The sequence below is a fragment of the Aulonocara stuartgranti genome (assembly GCF_965226115.1).
Source record: "Aulonocara stuartgranti genome assembly, chromosome: 5".
NCBI classification, from domain to species: Eukaryota; Metazoa; Chordata; class Actinopteri; order Cichliformes; family Cichlidae; genus Aulonocara; species Aulonocara stuartgranti.
Window position 1 is genome coordinate 33751985 of NC_138943.1, and position 18513 is coordinate 33770497.

The window sequence follows — 18513 nt, forward strand, 5'->3', positions numbered from 1 at the left end:
GAAATGCAGTTAAGATGAAATTAATCAATAACTACACAGAAAGGCATGTCATTGACATGAGGTTACCTATTTGAAACTCACACACTGATGTGAACTCATTTTTATGTTGTGCGGGTTAATCATTTGCACACAAAAAGTACAATAGAAAGTCTGGTCATTATGAGTGTGCAGTTATAACGTGAGATATGATTACATAAGCACAGGTTTCACCATCAGGTTAGCTGTGAGAAGGAGTGTGTTGAAATCAGCAAGTCATGCAGTACTGAAACTGCAATGATTTTTCACTTCTCATTGATTACCCTCCACATATCATCAAAGGTTTCTATTTCCTGCTGGCAGCTCCCAGCTTCATCGCCACCTCTTTACAAATGAGTCATTTTTAAAATGCAATGACAGGGCTCTTCGTTTCCTACAGACGCACATCAGCCATAATACAGGAAGTAAGGAGATTTAACTTGACTCAGTTGTGGATTGTGCACGTCTAGATATCTGTTTCTAATGTCACTTCCCTATTTGAGGGCGGTTGAGCAAAAAAATAAAACACATTTTACTGAAACTGCAAGTTGGTTGTTGCAAGACCCTCTGAGAAGAAAGTTAAAAAACTGAACAAAACAAACCCTACAAGACATTTTATCACTGTTAGGTTTATTTTGACCACTCTTGATGCATTAGATATACTATAAGTATATTTTGTGTTAAACCCTTATATGGGACAGCTAAATACACCCACATAGATGGTTTTTAACTTATTAAGAAGAGGGATGACATTAAAACACAAACACACAAAAGTGGCACTACAGTAAAAAGAAGCCCACTGATTACCACAGTATTAAAAGCAGCTGCCTTCTGTTGTGTAAGTCTCGCACATGCCTCCATAATAGCACTGACTCACTGGGCATGAACATGGCCTCTCTTGGGACATGCTATGGTGTCTGACATCAGGAAGTTGGCAGCTGAATCTTTGGGGCTTTTGAGATGCGAGGTGGAGCCTCAGGAGGCTTTATTTGGTTCCTTCCGAGAAGTTTTGGGCTCTTTTTTGTACCTTGGGCTGTTTCTGAGCAGCCTTTGTGCAAAGGACAGGTACGTTGCCATCATATATGAGCTGTTGTCACTGGAGAGTATAGGGTTACAGTCGAGGAAATAATCCTTCGATCCCCTGTTAAACTGTAAGTTTGGTCACTTACAAACAAATAAGCCTTTTGAGTAACAATCTCTTCACTTGTTAATGGCCTTTATTCTGTTGCAGACTGGAATACAGTGAGAGCCAAAATACCTACAAATATTAAAAGAAGCTTTAAAGAGACACAAAACCAATACAAAGACACGACACAGCCAAAATGGGATCCAGAACAAAGACAGCGATGATGTCTGCCCATAATGACACATCCAACAAGCCCAACAAGCACCAAAAAGACTTCACACACTACACAAAACTGCAACATATAAAACTACCACAAAGATACAAACAAGTACAAGCGATGAAAAACCAATTCAACCTAAAAAGAAAAGAGAAAACCCCACAAAAAGGTATCAAACAACTACAGAGAAATGCAAAAAGACATAGATGAAAAGCAAACTTAATAAAAGCAAACGCACAAAGAGTCACAAAACAACTACAAAAAAGATTTACGATACACACAAAAAGATGCAAAACTACCACAAAGATGCACAAAACCCCTTAAAAAGATGAAAAATGCTAGCAAGGGACACGAACCAACTACAAAGAGACGCTAAGCAACTTCAAAGACATATAAAGCACCCTCAGAGAATTGTAAACAAAAACAAACAGAGATGGAGTATACACAATACATTAAACAACTGCAAGCATCAAAAAACAGACACAAAAACAATTACAAAGGGATTTTAAACAACAAAGAAAGGTGGAATTTATTGTACGTCTTCAAAGATGTACAATAAATGTACACATAAGCACTACAAAGAGATGCAAAACAACTACAGAAATGGAATCGATCAACGAAAGGCACAAAGCGGCGTCACATAACTACAGAGAGATGCAAAATAACTTCGAAGGGGAAAAAATATCCATAAAAGAAACTATAAATACCCCATATAACTGTATGCTTATGTTTAATCAGTCACAAAAAAAGAGGCACAAATTGTCACAAAGATCAACAAAAGCTGTCTTTTAACTGATGGCTAATGTGTGCACTACACTGCCAATACAATGCAATTTCCATGGTATGATTTCAGTTCAGTACTGGGGTTGGAAACACCTTAAGTGAAACATTGAGTTAGTTTTGAAGTTGTTTAGAATTTGCTCCACTGATATCAGCTGAAGGTCAGTTTCTCAAAGCAGCACTGATGTGTAGACAGGTAACCTGAGCTAGTGGTAATGTTATACACTCCTTCTTCATTGCTTTACATGCACAAATAAACTGTTCCTAAAGTGAGCATGATTCAGGTAGAAGGAAGTCAGGGACATTTCAGCTCAGAAACCAACACCAGAAGCTTCACAGACCTTTAGAGAGGCCTCTGCCTTTGAGTGCTTTTGGCATAACAAACATCAGTGAATCACTGAGCTCACAACACTCCCTAAAACAAATGATTACCCGCCAAATAAAACTCATCAAAGCGCTCGTTGTCATGGCAGCCGTGCAGGTGACAGCGTTTTCAGATGTGAGCAGGTGAACCCAACAAAGGCTTCACACCAGCCTGGATGCTATTGATCACAACCGCCACTTGTGGAGGCTGAATAGTCCCACAGAAACCTGGAGGAAATGATGCTATTATCTCCCCGCGGCTCTCTGATGCAGGCCACATGAATAGGCTGACCACTTCAATGGGATGATGTTCATCTGGTGTACCTGTGTATATATGCAACACGCCAAACATCCGCCTCTGCTTACTTCAGCACCGAGACCACTGGAACTATGTGGTATGACATAAATAAATGGAAAACTGGACATTAACTCACAGAAAATATTTAATGAGTTCACTGCAAAAGAAAAATGTATAATTAACTGCATTTTTAAAACCATTATTATTAGCTTTACTATGTATTGCTACATTTTTGGAGTATTTACATAATTCATTCATTGCATTTTGACCACTATATGGTTTCCATGCAGGGTGAAACAAAGATGATTTAAGGGTGAAAGACTACATTCACCCTGGTTGGGGCTGGGTCTACTCTGGTGTAGCTGCCTGCCACCCTTGTGGCTGCTGGATGACCCCGGTCTTTTCTAGGTGGGTGCCACAATTGCCCCCTGCGGTGGGCTGTGGCTCCCCACACCTACTATTAAAAACTTAGATGGAGAAACCTTCTGAACACAAGCACACATGGTGTTTTTTCCCCAGCAGGTGATGAAGCAGATTTTCTGTTTTTTCTCTCCATCCCTCTTCTTCTATTAACTTCCTCTCAAACTTCTTTCCTGTTCACCAGACTGTTCTGATTCCAATAATGCAAAATGAAATAAATCAAATATGACTATTAGTTGGACCAGGATAGCAAAAGCTGCAATGGTCTAACGGCTGTAAAGTCTGTTAACTTATGGATACTTCTTAAAATCAAAATTGTGTTCTCTCTTTTTTGAGCAGAAGGAAAAAAGATGTTTGCTGATGGTACTGCCAGGCTAACATGCTTTTTTTTTTTTTTTTTTTTTAAATAATGACAAATTAAAAAGTGTGGTGTGCTACTGATCTAAAAGCAAAGTTTAACTACAATGCAAGAGATTTAAAGTCCCATTTTAACCAGTTCACACCATGTACACCAGTGTATTGCCAGTGTTGTGAATATCAGTCCAGTTAAATCCTATGACATTTACTAAGCAGCATATCCTTCAGCAGAAACACTATCAAGCACCGTATGACTAAGTAACTCGTACCTTTGTTTTTTTTTTATACATTTATTACTCTTGAACTAAATGGAAATCTGTGAGCAGGCTCTGTGAGAATCCTGAAATCATTTCACACAAACTGGGTCACACAAGTCAAAGACAGATGAAACCTGAAGATAGACATGCCTTTATTTAACACTGAGTAGTCTCTACAAGTTCCACACAAACAAACAAGCCATTTATACAGATGAAATGTCGTCAACAGCAACGGGAGCGCCGTCTTCCAAACGACGCACGAGACAGCACAATGCAACAAGCAGTCATTAAATTACAAACTGAGCAAAAACACGACCAGAGCAATCCAGGTGGAAACTTGCCATTCGCTTATTTGAAACAGTTTCCAGGCTCTTGATGCATCACAGGTTTCTCTTGAAAACTCTGGTGCTTCCACAAAGCAAAGATAAATATTGACAAAGACATGTATATTCATATAAGTCAACTTATAAACCTGTACGAAGGATGTATGGAATGATGAAGGCATGGTGCTAACCTATGTACGCACCAGAATTGTGCATCCTTTCAAACGCTGGTAATGAGCCAATTTATAATAGATGAATCTGGGGGGTGGGGGGGTTGGACGAAGGGTTCGGGCCACCATCAGGTGCTTCTACAGAGGGACATCGATCCTTGCCCACCTAATTATTTGAGGTTACGGGTAAGGACGTCAAAAACAGCCCAAACACACACTCGGGAATGGTGTGTGTTTGGGCTTCTCCGAGAGTGACACGCTGGTGGGGCCCAATAGAAACATTAGCAGAGTAACCCCGCTGTTCAGCAGGCAGCTTTCACATCAGACTCCTTCAGCCAGAGCAGAAGACACGCAGATCTTCAGCCCTGACCATCTCCATTTACCTCGTAGCTCCCAGTCACACCGAGAGTTTTACGTTCAGGTGCTCCTGAGAAATAAATGCCCTGTAAAGGGAGGGGCTAGAGGTGAGGCTGAAGTTAAAGGTTGACTGGGAGTCAAGAGGAAAATGTTTAGTAGGGGAGTCTAATGTGAGAGCAGCCTGCTAAACATGCAGGGTTTAACCTCAGCAACCGGACTGTGTGATGTCTCCACCAGAGCTCCTGGTCACCTCCAGAGTGGTAAAGACCTAGAAGGTAAAGAGGACACAGGAACATAATTAACATCTCTAATGCCACAGGCATGTTCTCATTGGCTGAAAAGAAATTGTTCTTAGTTCCGTTTGTTTAGTCATCTACAGCCAAACATGAAATTTCACACCAGGCTGTCACATCAATGCACTGCGTTTGTTTCAGATGAACATATTTGGGCTAAACCGTCAGAAAATAGAAATACGATGTAAACCCATCAAACAAGAGGATCCTCAGCAGCCTAATGCACTGTCATTAGCACCAGCACGATTAACATAATGAATAATCATGTCCCCTAATTACACCAATTATTCCCAAGCATGCATCACCACACACACACACACACACACACACACACACACACACACACACACACACTATTCAAACAATTCAGACACTGATTGTTTAAGTTCTACACACGATGAATATCCTGTTCCAGCCCAAGATAAAAAAGTGTGAGACCACTAAAGAGACAGCAAGCACTTTAAACAAGCCGTCTATGGCTGCTCTTTGGACCTGGTGTCTTATCCTGGCCGTCTGATAGGACAACTGCAGACATACACAGCTTTCTTTCTGCCTTCAGCATATTTGCTGTGCAGTTTGTGTGCTAAAGGCAGCTCCAGTGTCATTTCCTGTTCTTACTGGCTTGATGAAAGTACTATTGCAACATGCTGTGGAAATTAACAGTTATTAGCTGTCATACTGGACCTGGAGTGGTTTGACACTGAACTGTGCGGTCTGCCTCAATGAAAAACTGATTCATTTTACCGTCATTAAAACTTTGTTGAAATTATAGAGAACAGAAGGAACTGAAAACACTATGAAACGTTCATGACTCAAAACCGTGGAAAATAACTAAATAAAACAAAAAGGGGGAGAGGGCGGGAGACAGAGAGAGAGACAGGAGAAGAGAAAAAAAAAAAAAACCCACACCATTGACCTTTAGGTCAAGGTCACTGAGATTTAAACTTCAAGATTTTTAGTAGATATACTTGTGGTATCAATTTAAAAATCCTGTGTCGCCTTGTTCTCATATTCAGTTTGGTGTCCATGCCACCTGCCAACCCGGCAGGGTGGCGATAACTTTTACAGATGGCCCGGTTTGGACCGATTCTCGGATGCTGGCTACGTGTCTCCCCCCCCAAAAAAACAAACCCCATCCTAAATACATAAACGCAAGATCTAAGGCAGTCCACTAATACAGGAAGATACCCAAGTAAATAAAGTGGCAGCATTGTCTTTTTACCTCAGCACAGGTTGGGTGGATGCCAATGGTGGTGTCCAACTGTTCTTTGGTGACGCCACACTTCATGGCTGCACCGAAGCCCTGCGTCACCTCTCCTGCATTTGGTCCTAGGTAGTGGAAACCTATGACTCGATCCTGCAGTGTGGCATTAAAAAACAAAAACAAAAAAAACGAATCAGGAGCTCAGGCTGGTGGCTGCCACAGATTCAGGCACATTTGTCGGTTGCATTTTAGTTGCTCTGATCTTACGTTGTCTAGTTTGTTGCAGATGATCTTGGCGTAGCATTTGTTGTTGTCCCTGCCGGGCACGGTGAACTCCAGAGGCCAAAAGAGACTGTGATACACCTGAACATGAGACCAGAAACACATGAATGTAAAAGCTTCAAAACAAACGCAGTTCTGCGGTCCAACGTCAGCTCGCATTCACAGATGTACTGAAGAGTTTGTATGCCTGGAATAAAACACTAAACGCATGCATTTGCTTGATGGCAACCTGTGACAACCAAGTAAGTTAGAGACAGTTTCATTCAATGTGAAAGCAGCGACCAGAGCGCACAGTCAGCCGAGCCTCGTCTGTCATCAACAATTCAGCTGTTACCTCGAGGTTTTCCTCGCCGTAAAGCTCGATGGCTTTCTCCTCTGGCAGACCGCAGGAACCATACTCAAGCGGGGTGAAGACTGTGGTGGGAACATTGATGTAGTCACACTGCAAAAAACAGCATTTGGTTAGTGATTAACAAAATCTTGTTATGGAACACCAGATTCATCATCTGGAGCACAAAACACTCTGACCTTCTTTATGTCCTTCCCTTTCAATGGCTTACTTCAGATTTTAACACTATACCTCTTTAAAATAAGATTAGTCTTAATGGCACCTTAACATTCAGTTTCCATCCTACGAAACAGGTCTTTATGCACCTTAAATAGGTACTAAGAGACTGTTCAGACACTTTATGTCTGGTAGTATTGAGTTGGTTGTAGTTTAATGGACAAATAGATTTTAGAATGACAGTCAGAAATCATGACACAGTCACGTTGTACTTACTTTGACCGTTGATCCTCCGTAGAGGCGTCGGGCCAGCAGCTTGCCAGCCTGGATGGCTACAGGTGTCAGCTCCCACTTGCCTTCCAGAATGTCGCCAATAGCATGGATGTGGGGCACGTTGGTCTGCTCTTCATCATTCACAGGAATCTTTCCATTCCTGCAGGATGGGATCATCGAGCATACATTTAAGACTTTTATCCCGTTTTGTGACTTCAAATTAAATATCCGAGTGTTGAAGTTCAAAGTTAAGTGGGTGTAACAATAATAGAAAATTACACAATTTTAACTGTGAATAACAGATATTTTCTTTATAATAAATCTTTACAATAAGCCTGACATTGTGTAGATGACTGGGGACCGTTATAGAAAGCACCAAAAAGAGTTATACACTCAGCAAAAAGCCTGCAGGAAACAAGGTTAAAGAGCACCACACAGATAAACGTTTGTGTGTCAGTGACAAAGCAGAAATGGATAACTGGCTATGTGGTCATTCATACTTAGCAAAAAGGAGAAGCACACTTGTAGTAGTATCCAAATCACTGGCAGTAGCCAGTGATTTGGATCTGCGCTGCGCAGGAGCAGAACAGCCACAGGCCCCTGAGCACAGAAGCCCTCTGGCTAACGCTGGGCTTCAACTAAAAATTGCTATGGTCATGAGACTCAGAACACTCTTTAAAGCTGGTCTCATGCCGCCTTAATCCCTACAGGCCTCACAACACAGGCTCAGCCATTCAGTTATTCACACAAGAGTGGAAAGAAAGCCTTATAGAAAACACTGCATTTCTATGCTGGTATCAACAGCATCAATAATGACCTGCAGGAGGTGTCAGTCTGTAAGAATGTTTTTCCAAACCTAATTTTATACTTTTACTCTTTCAAAAACAAACAAACAAACAAACAAACAAGCGAACTCAGAACAGAAAGCCTTTTTTTAATATAGATACTTCCTTTGTTCTGTCACTTAATACCAATGTGATTTACAGCAGTGTTCTCATCTTACCCACAAGCCACCCCTCACCTCCCCACCAAATTCCCCCAACACTCACACCAGGCAGAGAGCCCTGAGCAGCAAGAACTGCTGAATCACTGTGACTGTACTGCGAGTATTAAAGGGACAGGGGAACACACGTACAAGCACTCTGAGAGCAAATCAAGCCAGCTCACCCTGGGCGGTGTTTACTTTTAATTGTATTTTCTGTATATTCACTGTGTTTTCTCTGGTCTTCAAGAAGTTTGCAGTGGACTAAAATATTATACTACAGTATATTTCTATCTCATTCCAAGAATCACATTTTGGGGCCAATTGGACAGAAAGACAGATGTGAAATGTAAATGTGAGGTCAAAGGTCAAGTCTCACATGATATTTGGATGCAGACTTTAAAAATAGTTTTAAAGATGACATTTTATGAAAGTTTGATCTCATTTGACCTTGAAGGAGAGGCCAGAGGTCAAATGTGACAGGCTAATACCATATAAAGATTTTAAAATTTCCATGTGTTGGCAATACACACCAGATTGTCACAATCATAGTTTCTCAGACCACGACCCCACTCTACATGCCTACAGAAGCCACAAAAAAGTTTGACCTATCAAGTTTAATGATGATTTAATGACACGTGCAAATACACCCGAAACATGGCCTCCTCGGCAGTAACAACATACTGAACTTACTTTGGGTTGACTTTGACTCCTGCCTTATCCAGGCCGAGCTTGTCTGTGCATGCGTCTCGGCCCACTGCGATCAACACCTGAAGAACAAAAACCCCAGCTTGTTAGCTTTAACGCAGTGTGATATTAATCCTTTGTCATTGCCAATTGTTCCAGAGACATGGCATCTTCTCAACACTAACATGACAGCTGATGATTACATGGCAGTATCTCAACATATCACAGATTATGTAAAATCATCATATCTTTGGTTTAGTTAAACTGTAAAAATGGGGGTTTAAAAAAAAAGAAAAAGAGAGAAAAGTACCCTAAACACTACGGAGCACGATTAATATTAAAGTGACCACAGAATAGTGATTATTGCAACACTAAATGTAGTTTCTTTCACAGAAATAAGCTGTGAGAGAAACCGTTTACTCTTTTGGCGGAAATACATGACGACGGAGCAGAGAGAGGGGTGAAGGAAAACCGAAGCGATACATACAGTGTTGTACTCTCCCTCGATGATCTCGTCGGTTTCTGTGGACTTGGCGGTCACCTTCAGCCTGCCAGGAGTTCCTGCTTCAAGCTCCTCTATCTGACACATAATTTAAGAGAAAAGGCTTAAAACATCATTCATCTATATGCTGATCAGAGTCTGACCACCTCCTGCGTTCACTATAAATCAAAGGCTTTTAATGTTGACCTATTAAGCACATGACCTGACAACATTAAAGATTACAGCTATTACCATTGGATGTAGGCATACTCCGAGATCAATAAGCTAAATCACAAACAGCAGGTTGTGTTCACGCTCACCTTTGTGGGTACATATTTACGGAGGAACTTGACACCGTGCCCCTCCATGTGTTCACCAGCGCGGTTGGCCATGTCCTGGTCGAAGCCCCTCAGCAGGATGGACCGTACCATGACGGTGACGTCGAGCCCGAGGCCGGCCAGAAAGCCGCCACACTCCAAAGCCACATAGGACGCTCCGATCACCAGAGTTTTCCCCGGGCAGTAAGGCAATGAGAAGAGGTCATCACTGTGAAAACAAAACAAACAAACAAAAACAAGGTGAGGTTAAAGCAGGTTTTTGTGCAGCTAGTTTTGCATACAAAGAATTTAGCAGGTGTGACACTTGCTTCTGCTGATCTAGACCTTCAGGATATTTTTTCTTTTTACCTCACAGGGTGTGGAGAGATGCTGTCTAATACTTATTTAAAGCCTTGAGCCACACTGTGGATTATTTAATAGAACAAGGTTCATGATGTTGCTCAGTGCTGCCCTGCACTCTGCTCCTACAAGCTGGTCACTCAAAATTTTAATTCATTTCTTTTTTTCAAAGATTTTCAAATAATTAAATATTTCATGTCACAACAAATAAATCCAACCATATCCCGTATTACTGCTTATCCTGTTTTCAGGTGTGAGCTATAGGATGTGTAGCTTAATTTCAGTAGCTGACAACAAAAGTACCAAATCTGGCTGACTGTCCAACAACAGCTGTGAGATCCGAAGAGAATCCCCGAATAAACCCTACCAAGCCCAGGCTTGTTTCTTACATTGTTCAGACAGCTCTGGTTTAAGACCTTGTGGAATAAATGAGCCTCTCTGCCAAGACAGGAGCATAATCGTCAAAGACACCTGAGGATAATCTCACGTCAGCATTCACAGAGCAGGCAGACAGACGGCTGCTCTGAGGCACAACAACCTGCTGGATCACTAAAGGGCAGGTTTGTTTTCAGAGATCACACCTTAAGGAAGTGACACTTATTTCAGCCATGAACCCATCCACTGGTCTAAAAAGGAGCTCTGGGTGGAGCTTCAGTCACTCACACACATTATAACATAAATTGTCAGATTCTGTGTACTCTGCACGGTGCTGTCACCTGGTGATGCAATACTCCTTGTCTCCGGGAATGCCCAGGTAACGTGGCCTCTCACCCGTAGCCAAAACAAACTTGGCTCCTGTGTAGAACGTCTCCTTCCCTCGTTTGTTTGTAGCCTGTCAGGAAACACAAACAGATATTTTGACACACATGCAACATAACAGGAAGCTTTTTCAATGTAGTGGATGTTTCTGAAACATCTGCTTTTTGTGCAACTAGTGAGGTGATTGCAACGACAGCAACAACTTCTAAACACCGATAAGTATTTTTGAAAAGCCTGTTTAGGACACAAAAATAACAGTTAATTCAACAGGATGATTTCAAAGCTGACAGCTTATACAGATTAGTAACAGGTTGCGAGATGGTAACATGAGCAAGCAGAGAACGAAGACTTTATTAAGTTATGAAACGACTAAACCTCTGCATGACTTTATTGAAGATTCATTTTCATTGAAAGCAGTCGGTTACCTTGATTTTGTGTGGTTCCACAAACTCTGCATAGGCATTGACATAGTTGACATTCTTGTCCCTCAGTGATACCCTGTAGCCCCAGTTCAGGGAGCCAATGTAGTTGTTAACAGCAGTCTTCATCGTGTCCCAGTTGTGTTTCACTGAAGACAGAAACAGACACTCATCAGTAGAAGCAGTTGAAAGACTACGGGGTGCCTCCTAAATGGGCTCGCCTCCGATTTACCACGGCAAGCTGGTGTGATGTCACCCCTGCGTGACCTCCTGGGTCGGTCCCCTGAGCCCTCACCTGTCTCATCAAACTCCCAGCCGAACTTGCGCGCGTCCTGCATGGCCGTGGACAGCAAGGCCGTCTGGTGCATCAGCTTCTTGGGAATGCAGCCTACGTTCACACACGTTCCTCCAAGACCTGATCGTCACAGCCAGAGCACAGCAAAACTGTCGTTTAGCAGCCACTACAGATCCAGACAAACCCTGCGTCAAAAGTCTTACTAAAAGGAAGTATCATACCCCAAGTGGTTCCTTTTGGTGTGGGCACAACGTAGTCCAACACCATGACCTTCTTCCCCAGTGCAGCAGCTTCCTGTTGTTAAAAGATTATATCTTACTGCTGTGTTGCACAGTTTTATGGTGCAAACAGAAGTGGTGTAAGTGAATTACATCATCAGCAATAGTTTCACACTAGTTCTGAGAAATCACCAACCACCACAGATCAAGAACCACCTTGCACTATATTTCATTATGATAACACATTTTAGCCTTTCACAGGTTTCTGTTTTCCTGTCATTTACACTAGTACTCTAGTTTCTGTCCTGTGCCCTGTTTATCATACAAGTGTGTGAAAATCTCACTAACAATCCTCCCAAAGACAAAAGCCTGCAAATGTCTGAAATTCTGCCAGTGACCAAAGTTACAGCTGCACCCCCACACAAGTACAAAAGCACGGCTGTCTGTGGGATCCCCAGTTCACACAAAGCAGTCAAATCAGAGCTAAATACTGAATTCTGACATCACCTTCGAGCAGGCCAAGCCTCCAGAGCCGCCTCCGATGACGATCAGGTTGTAGTCGTAATTATCGCCGTTAAGCAGCTGCTGCAGGCTGCCGTCTTTATGGGCCTGACACAAACAGCAACACAACGTTTGTTACTGTAGCACTTAGCAATGCTAATCATTTCAAACAAAAACAAACAAACAAAGGGTACACTGAGCTTTTTCATACTAGGTGTTGCTATTAACAGATATCCCAGTCCAAGTCAGATATTAGCACTGCCACCCATTATCTGACGTGGATTCGTATCAGCAGTGTGTTAAGCGAGAGGTAAATTTTGCCATTCAAGTCTCCAGGGGATGCTACCGGTCGGGATAATATTATTATTTACAAGTAACTAGGTCTACAAAGATTAGCTGCAGCCATTTTACTGAATGTTTCTGAATATTTTCATTAAAGATTTTAAACAGTGGTGTTTTTTTTCTATTTCTTTTTCCTGCAGCTGTATGAAGTGTATGAGACGACATAGCCCACCCTGTTCATGCACCCCTGATGGAATAATCACCATAAACCTTTTTCTTTTTTACATTTTCAATGAGTTTCTCACAGCTTGGCTTAGTGGCATCATACACTGACAACCACATGGTTTGTTTTCACCTCTTTCCAGTTGTGACAAAAACAACCAACCCATTTCTGTTATGAGAAGAGGCAAGTTACAAGAAAAAACAAGTTACATCTGAGCTGCAAGACGACTTTCATTGCTTACCTGTAATGTTTTGTCACAGCCACCGATGTGCTTCTTGTTGATGAAAACGTTAGGAACCGTTTTCTGTCCGGTCATCTCAAGCAGCATCTCCTGGTAGCTTGTCCCATTATCTGAAGGGGGGGGCAAGTTTTTCACATGCTGAAACTTAGCCATGCATTGTGCGTTTATACCATCTTTGATGTGCAAATGAAATACAAATAAAAAAAGGGAAGGGTAACCCTGGAATGTGTACTGCTGTAATAAACACTTTCCTTAGCTGATCCTGTGCTGACTTTTACTGCACGTTATGATCAATTATAGCCTCTGGTAATTAAGTTTGTTAGGTTTTCCACTGACTAACGTTTAACATCCACCACGTGCAACCCACCTCTAGCATTAAACCTTGGTAATTAACTCAGCAAGACAGGAGCAGTGAGGTACGAGTGCACTGAGATAATGGCACAGGGCCATCTTCGGTGAATGACTCAGCACATTTTGTGCTTTTGCAAAGACAGCCCAGACCGTGAACCAGTATAGGACAACGTTTCCGATATGTGAACAGAAAACCGAATTAACTACTGTAAAAATTTTATATTAAATTAGGGGCTTTGAAACTGACAGCACAAAGCAAAATGTACATTAAACAGGAAGAGGCTTTCAACAGACAAACTAGAAACATGGGCCTTAAACAAGCAGCTGGACTGTCATGAGTGAATTATTAAAAACCTACACTAAAATGTTAGCATAGCTAATAAAGCAAACAATAAACATGTATTGCTTTAGTTATACCAGGTCACAGACAAAGATGGTCACTCCCCTGTTTATACCTGCCTCTTTGTAACTTATTTGCTGTAAGAAGTGAAACATTTGTTTTGCTCAAAGTAATCTGCAGTTTTAAGCCTTTAAATGGAAAACTTGATACAACACTATAGCTAACTATAAAGCACTTACTTTACAATACTCCCAGCTGTTTTTTTATATAGTCATTCGCGATCTGAATAATACACATAAAGCTACTTATGGGCAGCCACGGAGTGTAACAGCTGCTGACAAACACATTAAATATCCCTCACAGCGGCTATCAGTTACCTCACAATGCTCGTCTTACCCATAAGATCCAGCTCCACCACATTGCACTCGACTTGCAGTTCTTTGAACAAGTCTTTCACCTGAAAACACAAATAAGGTAAAAGATTAATCCTACATCAAACGCACACAAACTTGTCCACACGTTAGAACATTTCATGCTAACAAATATGTCATCTTGTAACTGTCAGGTAAGCCTTTGTGTCCAGGTTATCGCGGCAGAAGGCAGCATTTTAAAAATGGGAGAAAAGTATGAGTTTTAAATAAATTAGCGCAGCTTTTTAAATACAGTGCGTTCAGAATTTACAGCACATTGTAGCGAATCACTAGCAGAGTTAACTAAGAACAATACGATATGTAAAGCTGACTTTTCAAGGAGCTCGTTCAGAGGCGGCTAAAGCGTCCCAGGCTTAAATATATAAACACTGGATATTTATCTTCCGCCATTGTTGACCTAACGTAAATTACATTAAAGGCTATGCTGTTCGGTTTTGTTTTTGTCATTTAGCGAGCTTATGCGTAATAGTAAAGTTCTAGCCACCAAAGTTGATGACTGTACTAACGCAGCAAGGCCAAACCAGCAATTAGACCAAGCCCGTGTACTTCGCGGGAGAAGGTGGAAGTTTCTGACCGGCGCGGAGCCTCTACCGCCTACGACAAACTAAACGCCTTACCTTTACACAAAATGGGCAGTAGCTTTTGCTGAACACAATCACTTGATTGGAGTCGATAAGCGCTTGTATCTGAGATTTGAGTTCCTTCTTCCCACTGTCATTTTCGACGGGAGGCATTTTCGGATATTTCCGTCTGCCTGAGCAGGGCAAGCTTAGGTAGACGGCTGGCTACGGCTGGTGAAAAAAAACCGAACAAACCGCCTCTCTCTGTACAAACTCGAGAACAGATCTAAATCTCTTGAGTCTGTTTCCCAGAGAAAGTACTTCTAAAAAATATACTCGAGCCGCGGGTCTATCCCGGATCTACTCCCTTTGCTGTCAGCAGCTAGTCTACCAACCGCGCCAAACGTCTTTTACTATTTCTTGTCTCGTTACGGTGGGTGCGCTCGATCTGAGTCACCGCGCTCACCGTGAGCTCCCTTGGTAATCACTACGGGCAGGAAGAACCCCTCCCGCTCGGGAAACCTCGTGCTATAAAACACGCATCTAACTATAAACGTCACAGGGTCGGCTAATTACCTGCCGTAAAGTACAAGAACTGTTATGCAATCAAAATATTCCGCTTAAAATAAAGTATTTTAGAATTAAACGCGCATCTACGTAAAAAATAAGTAGCAACTGTCAGTTAAGGGGACGCTAACACAAGTTGGGGGCCTACAGGCGTCTCCGGAAGACAGCTAATCCTAATTCAAGACAGGAGTGAATTGAAGAGGAGCTGTACAGGAATGTACTGATGTATTGTTGACGTTTGACAGCAACAGAAAGCTAAGTTGACAACCGTGTGAGCCCCTAGCCCCTGAGTATTTCAGCAGTATTGTGAATATTACTTGTCTAATTGTGGGTCCTGTAACGCTTACAGGCTGGTGTCTACCGCCATCTGCTGGTAAGTGTGCCACAGGTACATTTTCGCCGTAATAATTTTCCAGGTTCTTCCTTCTTAAAGGGGCTATTCCTTCCTTTTGTCACAACTTCCTATGGCAAACTCCAGATGTCCACTCTGTAGCACAATTTCTGTTAAAAGTTCAGTAACCCTAATAATAAAACGTCATGTCTTAAATACACTTTAATTTAAAATAATAAAAACTACGTAAACCAATATTAATACAAATGTTTTTCTCTCGATTTTTTTGGTTTCTGAAGAAAGAACATAGACAAGATGATAGCTTGATAAAGACATGCATAAACCAATATTTCAATTTTGTATTATTCATATATGGTATTCACCAAACCATAACAACAGTCGGCTCAGGGTGTTTTATACTGTAAGGTTAAGATCCTACAATAGTATAGAAGCAACATAGAAAACCTCAACAATCAAATGGCCCTCTATGAGCAAGCACTTGGTGACAGTGGGAAGGAAAAAATCATTTTAACAGGAAGAAACCTCAATTAGAAACAGACTCAGGGAGGGGTGGGCATCTGCTGTGATTGGTTGGGAGTGATGAGAGGAAGACAGGAAAGAAGACACACTGTATAAGAGAACCAGAGATTGATAATAGCAGCAGGCCAAGACTATTGCAGCATAACTAAGGGAGGATTCGGTGTCACCTGATCCACCCCTAACTATATGCTTTAGCAAAAAGGAAAGTGTTAAGCCTAATCTTAAAAGTAGAGAGACTATCTAACTCATAAAGGCAAAATGGGAGCCTGGAAGCTGAAGCCTCTGCCTGTGAATTCACTTTCAAATAAGCCCATTGTGTCATTTTTGTTTAACATTCACAATAAAAGTCATAAGCTGGTCAAAAATGACTTCATGTTATTTTTTATAGGGGGTGGCTGCAGATCAGCCACTAATCAGAAGGTCAGTGGTTCGATCCCAGGCTGCCTCCTGGCTGCATGGCAAATATCCTTGGGGAAGATACTAACCCCATGTTTGCTGCTGGTGGTGGTCAGAGGGCCTGGTGGCGCCAGTGTCCTCTGTCAGTGCACCCCAGGGCAGCTGTGGCTACAACATAGCTTGCCATCACCTGTGTGTGAATGACTGAATGTAGTGTAAAGCGCTTTGGGGTCCTTAGGGACTAAGTAAAGTGCTATACAAATGCAGGCCATTTACCATTTATAGTATAGTGTTACTGGAGGCTAAAGTAATGCCATTTAGACCAAGTATCTAGTTAGAGACCGTATTTATAAGATTTTTAGGACAAAGTACAAGGACCTCAGTTTAATCTAAATTTAGGGGCAGGAAATTAGAGGTCATCCAGGTCCTTATGTCTTTAAGACATTCCTGCTTTTAACTAATTAGTGTGTGTCATTTGGCTTCATGCATAGATAAAGTCGGGTATCATTTGCATAGCAGATGCCTTGCATTGAAGGAATCTTATTTTTTTTTGGTACCGGTAATGGTTTTATTTTGTTGTATTTATGTATTTATAATATTGTCGGACATAAACCAGTCTGTGGCGCAAAAAAGGTTGGAGACTGCTGGTCTAAGGCACAGATGTCAAACTCCAGTCCCCGAGGGCCGGTGTCCTGAAATTTTTACATGTGTCCCTGCCGCAACACCTGAATAAAATTAGTAGGTCATTAGCAAGACTCTATAGAAAGTCAATAGCATACAATCAAGTGTATAGAGTCTTGCTAATGACCTACTAATTTTATTCAGGTGTGTTGCGGCAGGGACATAAAGAAAAGTTTCAGGACACGGGCCCTCGGGGACTGGAGTTTGACACCTGTGGTCTAAGGGAGGCATGTATTATGTAAACAGAATTGGACCTAGCGCAGGATAATTTTTCTGTGTGAAGAAAACTCTTCATTTACATGAACAAATCAGAATCTTTTCGATCGATATGAGTCAAACCACTACAGTGCAGCACCTCAATAATGTGGAAAGCTGCACTGAGGTCTAAAAAGAGAAGCACATAGAGGAGTCCACTGTCAGAGGCCATAAGAAGATCACTTATAACCTTCACTAATGCTGTTTCTGTGCTGTGAAGAACTGAAACTTTTTAAATAAACCATTCATCTGCAGATGATCAGTTAGCGGTTTTATACAAATTAGGGCTACATTAAGAAAAAATATACATATTATTGATCATTTTGAGAAAAAAGTCAAAAAAGTGTGGAGGTTACAGTTGCTTCAAGCCAAAACTGTCTGCTATACAATCTACAGAATGGTTTGTGTAGATGAGTTACTGAAACAATTTGATCAGTTGTCTTGTGACACAGCATACATCCTCTTTAGTGTATGAGGGTGTAACCATCGATATCCTTGCATCTCTCCACTGTCAGACATTTCATTTTGTACAAATCAGCTCTTCCACATCTGATCCGATGCAGCTTTCTGGAGCATCTTTCCAGTCCCCATACTGATTACAACACTATGTTTATGTGCTAAAAGAGAAATCATTTCCTTGTAACTAAAACTATTCTGAAATACAATCTTACTAATTCATCTATAGAAGGCATTTTTAGAGGGTACAGCAACCACACCAGTTTGCTTTGAAATAAGTATAATCTCCACATTTTTCTCAAAATGATCAATAATATATTTATTTCTCTTAATTTGGCCCTAATAGTCCACAGTAGTTTTACAACTACTCTTTCAAGAATTTTTGAGATAAAAGGAAGTTTGGAGATTGGCCTATAGCTGGGATAGTTGGATCAAGTGATGGATTTTTAAGAAATATTTTAAGGCTTATGGTGTTTACCTGTGAGTCACTAACCCAACAACAGATGTTTTTGTTTCTCCAGGACCTGCCAAAATGTCCCCAAAAGGCAGAAACATCCACCCTACAATAACTCTAAACAAACCTTCTGTCCACATGAAGTT

The 18513-nt window shown here is 41.5% G+C and overlaps 1 protein-coding gene across 1 annotated transcript; it reads right to left on the minus strand.

Annotated features, from left to right (window-relative positions):
* Positions 1-3968: 3968 nt before the first annotated feature.
* On the minus strand, positions 3969-15135 carry txnrd3 (thioredoxin reductase 3). The gene is made up of 16 exons (XM_082534842.1): positions 14745-15135; positions 14093-14153; positions 13006-13115; positions 12266-12367; positions 11762-11834; positions 11541-11660; positions 11252-11394; positions 10784-10899; positions 9711-9936; positions 9397-9489; positions 8916-8992; positions 7244-7400; positions 6797-6904; positions 6448-6543; positions 6199-6333; positions 3969-4951 (listed from the first exon to the last, which is right to left on the minus strand). Exons 1-16 carry the CDS (start codon positions 14859-14861, stop codon positions 4889-4891), a joined length of 1797 nt encoding a protein of 598 aa, XP_082390968.1. The 5' UTR covers positions 14862-15135; the 3' UTR covers positions 3969-4888.
* Positions 15136-18513: the final 3378 nt, after the last annotated feature.

What these genes read in the sequence shown, in the direction of transcription:
- txnrd3 (XM_082534842.1), bottom strand. Translation starts at nt 14,861, where the DNA reads ATGCCTCCCGTCGAAAATGACAGTGGGAAGAAGGAACTCAAATCTCAG. An exon ending in GGTGGAGCTGGATCTTATGG is followed by an intron (nt 13,116 to 14,092) that starts GTAAGACGAGCA and finishes CCCCCCCTTCAG; the next exon opens with ATAATGGGACAAGCTACCAG. An exon ending in GCTGTGACAAAACATTACAG is followed by an intron (nt 12,368 to 13,005) that starts GTAAGCAATGAA and finishes TGTTTGTGTCAG; the next exon opens with GCCCATAAAGACGGCAGCCT.